General features: G+C 34.1%; 1 protein-coding gene across 2 annotated transcripts; it reads right to left on the bottom strand.

The window, feature by feature from the left end:
* Window positions 1-825: 825 nt before the first annotated feature.
* Window positions 826-9927, bottom strand: LOC112771219 (increased DNA methylation 1). Of its 2 annotated transcripts, none has more exons than XM_025815888.3 (9): window positions 9391-9927; window positions 5208-8005; window positions 4419-4542; window positions 4129-4211; window positions 2699-2940; window positions 2319-2405; window positions 1929-2028; window positions 1568-1760; window positions 826-1489 (listed from the first exon to the last, which is right to left on the bottom strand). In XM_025815888.3, exons 2-9 carry the CDS (start codon window positions 7785-7787, stop codon window positions 867-869), a joined length of 4032 nt encoding a protein of 1343 aa, XP_025671673.1. In that variant the 5' UTR covers window positions 7788-8005; window positions 9391-9927; the 3' UTR covers window positions 826-866. The 2 variants fall into 2 exon arrangements, with proteins under 2 accessions (XP_025671673.1, XP_025671675.1); XM_025815890.3 differs by having other exon boundaries at window positions 4419-4539.
* Window positions 9928-11169: the final 1242 nt, after the last annotated feature.

Genomic DNA, 11169 nt, shown 5'->3' with positions numbered 1-11169 from the left:
TTTCGTTCTATTTAAGTCCCCAACGTTTCAAAATCATCTCAATTTTGTCCCGCCGTCAATTCTGTTAACGGATCCCTAACGGCAGGACAATATTGAGTCAATTTTGAAACGTTAGGGACTTAAATAGGACGATTGAAACGTTAGGAACAACTTTGGGACTTACCCCAAACGTTGGGGACAAAAACGATACTTTACTCTAAATTAAAATAATTGATATAATAAATTACAATTAATTGATTGATATAAATTATGTGATATTTAAATATCTAATAAAATTAATTAGTTGATATAATTAATTCACCGTAATAAATTATATTCAATAAATTAAATAAATAAATAAATAAATTCTCAGAAACATCATTAAATACAAAAATCTAATTTTTATATAATATATAATATAATAGATTTCTAATATACACCAAACATAGTTAATGTAGTCTTTTAACTCAGCTTAAAAGCTCCATCCAACTCAACTAAAAAGTAAAAAGAAAACTTCTTCTATTAGTTTATAAACTCCAACCCTAAATTTTCACAATATATTCATAATATATCAATAAATTATTATGGTCAAAGTTTATGTAACAATTATAAACTCATTTGATTAATAACCAATTTAAGTTGGTCTAATAGTTAGCTCAGCTTAAACAAGAATCAGAAGTTCAAATCTTGCCTTATGCATACAACCACCCATTGGCTAGTAACAACCCTTAAATAGAACTCCGAATTAATCACTAACTTGTCGGATTGAGGAATACCGTAGGAAAAAAAAAAAACACAGTTTTCTTTATACTCTATGCTAAAACATAAATTATGAGCATCACACCATTTCCACCAAAAAAAAAATCTATTTTCTTTCAACTCATCATTCAACTTGCAGACTTTGCAAATGTTCCAAAAAGAGCAGTTTCACCTGATCGTTCAATACTAGAATCAATGTCAAAATTGCTGCCCACGAATGTTTTACAGGACAAATTTGAAAAATTACCCTGCACATTTGCATTTTCCTGAACTTCACCTACTTTGACATCCTTTTCCTCAATAACTAATACACCTGATTCAGCACCGTCTTTCTTTACATTACAGTCCTCACTTGATTGCTGTCCCAACTTACACACCGTTTGGATTTCGCTGCTCGTTCTCAGTTCGAGCATGCTGTCTCCGCCGCACAATTTATCAGACTTGTCCGAGACCATTACCGGGATGATCTCTGCTCCAAAACAGCTACTAATTTCTGTTGATTTTGTGGCGTCTAATCCAGTGTCGTCGTTGTTGATGGCTTGAGTGTTATCATCTCTGCTGGTTTCCCTGTCAGCAATGGTGTCTCTGTGATTCTTACCTTCAAGTTCAGTCTCTGACTTATCAGCACCCACGTCGTCAGTAGCAATGTCTCCAACATCTTCTAGTGCTGATTTATCCAGGGCCATGTCTTCGGTACTGATACCTACTTTGGTTGGTTCATTTGCTGCCATCATTGATGCATAACAGATTCCTGTTTCAGTTGACAACAATGAATTTTAATAATATTTTACAATCATAGCATGATATAAATATACACAAATGAAAATACCTTCGGGTCTTTCCTTCTTGTACAAGGGTTTTTCAAGTAACACTGTTCCAGGAAAAACCATGAAGTTGATTTTGTTGAACTTCTGCTTTTCGGCGGCATCCACAGGTGTGAATCCAAATCCTTTGGTCCATGTCTCAACCAAATCTGGAATTGCTGCTACCACAAGCTTCTCTACCTTGACAGATGTTAGCATCTGCTAATAAAAAAATTGTTAGAAATACAAAAGTCCTAAAAAATGCCAAACAGAGGAATGTAGGAATGTTCAAACTAAAGAATGCAAACCAACAAGGAAGAAACTGGAACATAACTTTTTGTTTTAATAAAAATTTTGGATAGATACAAAACTTCGGGCAAATAATACCTCTTCAATTGAACTCACAAGGAGTCGGCACATTCCTTGCCGACGAAACCGACTGCAAGTTGCAATGAGAGGCATCTCAGCAACTGTAGTTCCATGCACCCTGCAAAGGAGAAACCCTTCATTTATGATGCAATTATACACCCATGGCAACTCAAATGAATAAAATTGCTTTGACAATAACCTAATTCATTAGTAAATCATCTGGAAGGGTAAGCTGGAGAACAATTAAAAGGCATTCCACTAATTTGCTTTGCATATTTGATATTAGAAAAGTAGTTGAACTTGATTCTTGGATTCTCCCACATAAGTGTGTGTCAGGAATTGTATTCTAAATAGCACAAAACCTGCCATAAATTCCAGAAGGTAAAATATCTATATTATATGTTTTACCTAATACATGCTACAGATGTTAACACATCCTGCTTTTCCAATACCACAGTGTAAAACCCTTGAAAATTCAGGCGAGCAAAATCAGACCTGAAATTTAGAGATGCGAACTTTCAGATCAAAATGCAATAGAAGATACAGCAACAACAATAAAGTCTTATCCCATTAGGTGGAATAAGCTAAAATGCAATAGAAGATACTCCCTCTGTTTGAAAATAAGTGTCACTTTCATGTCTAGAAATATTAATTTTTCAATGAACCCAAAAAGTGAAAGACAATTACAGAGGGAGTAAGGAAAACAAAATGAAAGAACCTCAGAAGATGAGGCATTGAAAAAGAGTTGCTGAGGCAAGGCAAAATTGTCATAGGAAAGAACAACAAACCCCCAGTTGTATAATAGTTGGGGTATCATGTGTATGCCTGTTCTTGGATCCAACATCGACAAAAAACACTCCTCCATGATAGTAAGCGCTACAGCTAACTTAGTATTGCACACCGCCTTCAGGGCTAACCACTGGGTAGAATGAACCTTTTGGTCATCATGGATGCATCTAAGAAGCATCCATGAGAAGCCATTGGAAACATGATTAACTAACCCCACTTGAGATTGGAGACCAGAGTATACCTGCAAATTCCAAGTGTCAAGTCCTTGGATAGAAAATAATATTACAGTGTACAAGGAATTCATGCAGTCATGCTGTAAGATAGAACTGTTGCAATAAAACCAGCACAGAAGGAATTAATGGATAATGCAATCCATTATACCATTATCTATAGCATCTCAATCACGCAGGCAAAAACATTCATCAGTAAATTTGTTGATCATTTACTCCTAGAGAATTTCTCTTAATGGCATGGATAAGATCCTAATGTTAAAACAAGCATAAGCTCCCAGTTGAATATAGCAAAAGCAACTCTGACAAATAAAAATTATTATTATTTGCATAAATGTCAAAATACTAGCATAAACATGAAATTTATGTTACATACAAGACTTGTCTATCTTTTACAAGAAACTGAAAAGGTTTTCACTTTTCTAGTTCACTTATAAACAGGCATCTACTAGGATAAGCCCCAGAAAGGAAGAATGTAAAATTTCGAGAAAAATATAACTTTGAAAGCTGTCAAATTCATTCTGATATTGTAAGACTATAAAAGGCAACAAAGCAACAGTCATGGAAAAATTTAAACAGAATCAAGCACATTGCTCTCAATTATAATCACCATAGAATAATTTGAAATAAGGATGACTCTGAATTTTAGTTAGAAAGTACAGTTTAAGAATCGCATTAATATGCTGAAGATTCATTTTATATGTTTCAATCTAAATATCAATATCTACCCTTAACATTTAATTTATTTCAATTTTGTCCCTAAAGTTTTTGATAAGTTTCAATTTTACCCCTACCGTTAATTTCTTTATGGTCAACAGTTAGTCAACTCTTTTTTTTTTTTTTCAATTTTATCCTTATTCTAATCATCAATTCTTCTTCATCATCACTTTTTCTCTTTCCAACATCACCACAGTGCCACCTCTCCCCCCCCCAAAACACTGGACAGTTGCCACCACCACCCCACACTCACCAACCAATCACACTCACTTACTTCACTTGGTTACTGAGTCACTCATCCTCCAAAGTTTTCTTCAAACCATGCCATTTCCCCAACAATAATTCCCAATTACTCTACGGAGTATATAATAATAACAATAACAATAATAATAAGTAGTTGCGCCAACACCCCACACCACTGCCTCAAGAAATCAATTTCAAACGGAAGCCTGGAAACTTCTTAAGAAAAATTTAGTAAGTACCTCCTGACAACTCTGACCACAAAACCAAGTATCTGGAAGAAAGCCTTCTTGTTTATCTCTTTCTTTCAGGCATTTATCATGATCTGTTCAAATACATGTTAATAATAATCTGATAAAATCATTACCGAAGCACCAAAAAGGAAAAAGTGCATAAACTTTCAGCCAAGAGAAATCCTTCTTCATAAACATTGATCTGAGTGAATGAGGCATCCAATCACCCACCATTCTGGAGTGTAAGGAGAGTCAAATAAACAAGATCTATAAATGCAATGTGCACAGGGCATACTTACATTTATGTTCACATTGTGAACATTGCAATGAATCATACCCATCTGAAGCCTCCTTGTCCATGACCAAATTTCCACATATCCGACAAGTGCAATTTGTGCAGTACCAGTTGCCATCAGGGATCTCCTGATGTACAAGAAACAGTCATCATTCTTTCATGGTAGGGTGATAGAACTCCAACAATAACGACATCCACATAGTACAAAATATAAACAAGATCTAAAGAGGACAAGAAAAAAGGGCAGACTAGAACAACAAAAATACACGCCTTTAAATCCTGATAACATAAAAAAGAAACTTGACCAGTACCCAGCCAGAATACAGTCAAAAAGTCAAGTGTGAATATGCTCACAGAATCTCCATACCAAATCAAAACAAATTAAGCGCATAGCTTAAGTGCTATTGAACAAGAAATTGCAAGTAAAGTATATACCAGGGCACAAAATGACCTTACTCTTGACCACATAGTCAAGTTCATAGAAGTGATAGAGAACATCCACTAACCATAGAAAACCCTTACTACAATCTACTATAGTTTTCAAGCAATAAGTACAGATAAACATTCCTGACTCCATACAAGGAAAAAAAAAGTAATCTTCTACCACAATTTGACAAAGGAAGGGGCAGTACTACTTGTATGATGCTATTGTAAAAGACTACATATATAGTATGTATATAAATAATAACTGTAAAGGATAGTAAGTCTAATTCCTAAAAAGTAGCAGAAAAAACAATATGAAAAACTAGGGAACATAAGAAAGAAACTAGCCTACTCCAGAAAGCACATATACCTGAGTGGACAAACAAGTCAGATGAAAAGTAGACGGACAGTTATCACAACAAATCAGCTCACCCCCCTCCCCACATAGGCCGCATGAGTCATCATTTCTATCATCATTATCAACTTTCACAGCCTGATTCTGACTTTTCCTGGCTTTGTACTCAGAAGACCAAGCTTGAAGGAGGCACAGTGTAAACGGCTCACCAGACTCCATGAAAAGATTCAAGCAGGGACGATTCAGTGCAAAACCAGCATGAAATTTGAACTCTGATAATGTAAACACATTAGAACAACACTTGCACACAACACCATCCTTGGTAATCCTACCATCCTTAATGACAACATCATCTTTAGGGCTTCGGTATTGAATCACATCATTTATAGATATCACACCATTCTCAATCAACCAGGACAAGACTGTCCTTGACCCCAAATAATACCTCTTGCCATCCTTATTGTGATTCCCTGCATTGCAAAGATTCCTTGGTAGCAACCGACATCTGCCCTTTTGGCTTTTAAGATTTCTCCGGCCTCTCAATTTGCCAGATTTTGCTTTAGAATTGCCCCGAATCATATTTTGGCCAGAATCCTTGTTCTTGAATATTGCTGAGACCAACAGATCATCATCTTTAATCCGGCATCTACTGGACTTATTCATTCCATTTATGGAGTAGTTTGGTTTCCTAATATGCTGGGATGCACCGACAGATGATAACTTCCTGCAGCTTCTTTTTGTTCCTGAATCGTCTACTAGATTATCGTGAGCCTCTTCCAACCCAAACTGAGTTCCACTTGGACCACCATTCAGTGATTGCATCTGCTCAGTAACAGTTGAGCCCACCATGTCACTACGGTATAACATACTCAGTTTGATCTGAGATACCCTTTTGCACCTCCTCCTCATTTTCTTCTTAAGAATAACACTAGTGGCAGAGCATGTCTTATCCGTCTCAGATACAGAAGCTGTTGAGATTTTCCTGCCCTCTCCATCACTATAATTAGACTGTTGAATAGCCTCAGAGTCATGAAAATGAACCAGGGCATGGCTTAATTCAGATGCATTCTTTTCCTGTGACATTTCCAATAGTACATCTCCCTCAATCCCATTATCTTCATCAACCCTTTGAGAATTTCCAACGTTAGCCTGGTGAACATCATTTACTTTAGACCCTTCAAGCATCTGTATTGAATTTCCCGAACTTGTAAGAATATCAAAAGAGCAAGCACTTTGCTGAGTGCCACTGCTATCTAATCCATAACCAGGTGAGAAAACTAGATCCATACTGCTTCTGTTTACAGAGATTTTTCTACAATGATTTTCTATGCTGCTGGGATTTGCTACAACATATATATCTTCATCTGATTTCCGTTTACGAGCACTGTTACCCGAAACTAAAGTTCGAGTTGATTTGATTACTTCTCCCTTTTTCAGCGCACCAATCTTTCTATTAAAAAAAATTACTACTACAAAAGGATCCAAAAGCCACCATTGATAAGCCAACATAGAAGCAGTCTCTAACTGGTTCATTCCTTTTTCAACATTTATCAGTGCAATGGACAAATCAGACCAAAATTGACTAATATCACTCCATTCCTTACATTCTTCATATGCTAAATTACATTTTTCAACAGACAGAAGCTGACCGCATAATCTCCAAGCTTTCGTAAATTCCCGGACAGTTTTTCCTTTTGGAGTCCTATAAACAGACTCAATGTATCGCCTACTAGGGCGTTTACGCTTCTCAACTGACCATCCTGCTGCTGTAAGCAACTGCAAAATATGAAACTGCAGCAAAGTACGAGGATCCTTTTTGTCCAGCTTTGATAATGAATCTGAAATATCCATGTCAGAAGATATGAAGTCTTTTGACATTTCTTCAGGATGTAAAGGATTCACAGCACTGATTGATGATGTCGTAACCACAAGCCTGTTTGCAAAGCTCTCCTGGGAAGCAGGAGAAGCAATTGCCTTACCTACAATCACCTCTTTTGCAACATTACTGTCTGCAGTTGCTGATTTACATTTTGTAGCATCTACATCACCCTTAGCCGCTGGTTTGCTCTGTAACACATTATGCTTCAACAGATAGCTACTAGATATCACACCACACTTGGATGATTCAACTAAATGAAAAGCAATGGGTTCACTATCACAGTCAGCATGAGATAAGTTAGAAACTGTATCTTTTGAAAGTTCTGATGGATTCAAAACATTTTCTGAATCAGATCTACCACTAGGAGTTTCATGTAAAGAAAACTTCATTCGCTTGACATTCATTTCCTCGTCATTTTGATCATCTTCACATGTGAAACTCTTTGGCACACACCCCAAAGCAGTCTCTTTGGAATCTTGAATGGCATTAAGGTCCTCCTCGGGATGTTTAAATCTTGAAGATGAGGAGCGCAGTACAGCTGAAACTTCATTACTAGAGCAGAATGATTTGAAAGTGTTTTTTGCAGATTCACATTCAAAGTTGATAACTCCAGAAACAAGACACCTCTGACTAGACTGAAAAATGCCATTACTGGAAAAGACCTCAGTAAAAATCTGTCTTTCTTCATTAGATCCCTCCTCGCATAAGCCTTCCATTTGTTTGCTGGTTGATATCTGTGCTGATTAATGCAGTATCACTTTATTTGCAACTGCTCTTGGTAATCTACATGTTGCTAACATTAAGAAGCTACCTCTGGCTTTTTGTAAACAACCTAAGGAAGAAGTTGGCCATTTTTTCAGCTATAAACTAGTATTTTACAAACTCTGTCATTTCAAACCTTGGTTGACAAATAAAAAGACAAAGACCTGATAATCTGCATAAGAAAGTGAAGTAAGTTATTAAACTAACAAGATGCAGTTATTAATTAAACAAACAAATAAATAAATTTAAAAAGAAAAGGAAATCAAAACTAAAACATCCAAGACTGTTTAGCTTCTATATTGAAGTCATCCATATGTCATCCGTAGACAGAAATTTGTTAAATAGAAATTGTAATGTAATGAGAATAAATAAATAAATCATCAAGTAGGTATGTTTATTCCGCCGTACGTCTTTTCCTTTCCTCCCAAGTGAACTAAGTAGAAAGTTGGAGTATAAGTGAGAATTATGATTGTTTTCTTTGATGAACTAACATCATTGCCCTAAGAGCAATTTGGTATTATGATTGTTTCCTCCTTTTGACAGAATTCGGTAGCAACATTTTCTTTCCCCCAATTTAGAACAATTTTTCATTAGCAATCCAGTGGATAGGAAATTGGACACATTATTTTTAATGCAACAGTGTTTCTCAATATAGAGAAAGATTCTCACTGACAAACATGACATTTAACCGAGGGAACGAGGATCAGACATGTTACGGTTTTCATGCAACAGCGCTTTCATGTTTCAACATTAGAGTTCGCTTCAAAACCATTAACTGGAAATTCACCCATTGTACTCTTCCTAAAAAATCAGAGTATTTATCATGTTTCCCTCGTGGAAGTTGCGGGGAATGGTCTTTAAAACACGACAACAATGTCTAATAAACTTTTTTCTGGTTATATTAGCAAAGCAGTTTCATTAAACTGAGCAACATTACATAGCAAGCAACACAGAACCGAAAACATGCAAAATGGGAAATCCGAATGAAATCAAAATACAAATTCAAAAAATCCTAAATCCTACAAACTTTTCATGGTTTACACATATACAACGACATTTTCTTTAGACATTATGACATACAACACTGAAGTTGTCGCCAAACTTCAACGACTAAAGTTCTGGAAATCTTTTTGGACAAGAACCTCATCCTTTTCCTCTTTTTTTTTTTTCTTTTCTTTTTTTTAAAACAGTAAAATAAAATTACATTGAATAACAAATAAATTAATTGAATTAAGCATTCAATAGAGAGAGAGAGAGAGAGAGAGAGAGAGAGAGTCGGAATTGCAAAGGAAAACACAGAAATCAACATGCATGAACGAATAAGCAGCATTGAAACACAGAACAAAAATTTAGACCCAGAAATGGATGATAATGCATAAATCCAAAGCAAAAGAGCTAAGAATTAAGATTATGTCATAGATCAGGACCCACCAAGCTCAGATTTTCAATGAAATTCATAATCTGTGCCCAAGAGCCATGAAAACGAATCAAGCATTTCAACAAACACCAAATATGCATAAAAAACAGTTTCAGGTTTAAAGCCCAAGAGAAACCCACCAGAATGGGAGAAGAAAAAGGAAACCCAATCAGAAATTAGGGTTCCTCAAATTTCTGCAGAAGCAGGTGAAAGTCTCTGAGCAAATAAATAGCACCAATTGAGGGATGCCATGGCTTCATTCATTCTATTCCATGCCCCTCTGCTGCATCAACAACACCACACACCTTTCAGAATAGAGAGCTTTGGGAAACTCACCCACACAGTGCCACACACCACACCACACCACACCACACTGCAACAGATATGGAAAAAGAGTCTAACCCAAAAAAGACATAAAACACCCACTTTCTCTCTCTAGAAGTCTCTATTCTCTCTTTCTCTCTCTAAAATATGTGTATCTCGCAACGCATAAGCCTTGTTTCTCTCTCTTTTACAGACGCATCTCCCATGTGACTATGTGTAACTGTGTAAGTTAAGTGTTGTAATGTGATATTGTCATGTACTACTTACTACTGTGCTCTCATTTTTTTCATTTTCTTCAATTTTCATTACCACTTGCTCTGGTCTATCTTCTTTTCTTTTTCTTATTTTCGGACAGGAAAGCCATTAACAGAAATTATTTTTAATACAGAGAGAAAAATAATAGTTTGGTTGAAATATTGATATTTGAAATATATTAAAGTTTTATAGATGTGTAAAAAGAAAAAGTATAAGTAGACAATTAAAATACTAAACAATGTAAATAATTGATATATCGGATGTTCAATTCATTAGGTGTGTAGATAATTATCCTAATGTTAAAATTTAGGTGAATAATTTGAGAGTGTAGTTTATTTTTATTTTATTAGATCAATTTTAAAGCCTATTGTTTATATTGTTCACAAAAGATATTGTCTACCTAACAAAATCTTAAAAGAAAATATGTGCGTGTTGGCCAAAATATTAACACGTGTTTAATACGTATTTTGTGTGTTGCCATAATAATGACATGTGTTTAATACGCATCCTACATATTGTAACACGCACTCTGCCTGCTAATTTCCATATGTAAAATTCACCTACATATAATTACACTAAATAATTCTATTTTCAACAAAAATATTAATATTTTTTTCTATATAAAAAAATTAGCCACCCATTAACAAAGTCATTAATTTTAGATTACTAAATTAAGATCCTGGAAGGTGAAAAAATTAGTAAAATAATAAAGTGAGAACTCACTCTTAAATTAAGATAGTATAAAATACATATTTTATAAAAATTACAAAATCAATAATGATTAATTCTTTACTTTATTACTTTAAGAATATTTCTTTATTTTAGAGAATTATTTTCTTGAATTTTCAATTTTTTATTATCACTTGTTCTCGTCTCTGTTTTTTTTTTCTTTTTCTTTTTTTCCACAGAAATACCCATTAACAAAGTCATTAATTATTAGTCTTTTTAATTTTTCTAAATTTTTAATTAGATATCTATAGTAGATAAAAATTTTATTTTTTAAAATTATTTTTATTAAATATAAATAATTTTAAAATATTTATTTTTGTGTTTAGTATAAAATAAATTATAAAATATTTTAAACATATTAATTCTTTTCGAAAAATATTTAATAAAAATCTATTATAAATATTTATTTATTATAAAAATTTAATTATAAAATTATAAAGATTAACGGAATAGTTAAACCTTAATTTTATTAAAAATAAAGATTTGGCTAACTTTAGAAATCTTTTATTGAAAATTAAAGGTATGAAGTTTTCGATACTGTTATAGTGTATTTATCAAAGAAGTTTTAAAAGCATTTATTTTTAGTAACAATATTCTTAGTTATTTAAGCA

This window comes from Arachis hypogaea, chromosome 18, assembly GCF_003086295.3.
Source record: "Arachis hypogaea cultivar Tifrunner chromosome 18, arahy.Tifrunner.gnm2.J5K5, whole genome shotgun sequence".
Taxonomy (NCBI): Eukaryota; Viridiplantae; Streptophyta; class Magnoliopsida; order Fabales; family Fabaceae; genus Arachis; species Arachis hypogaea.
Note: the sequence above shows the minus strand (reverse complement) of the source record. Positions and strands in the feature narration are given on the sequence as shown.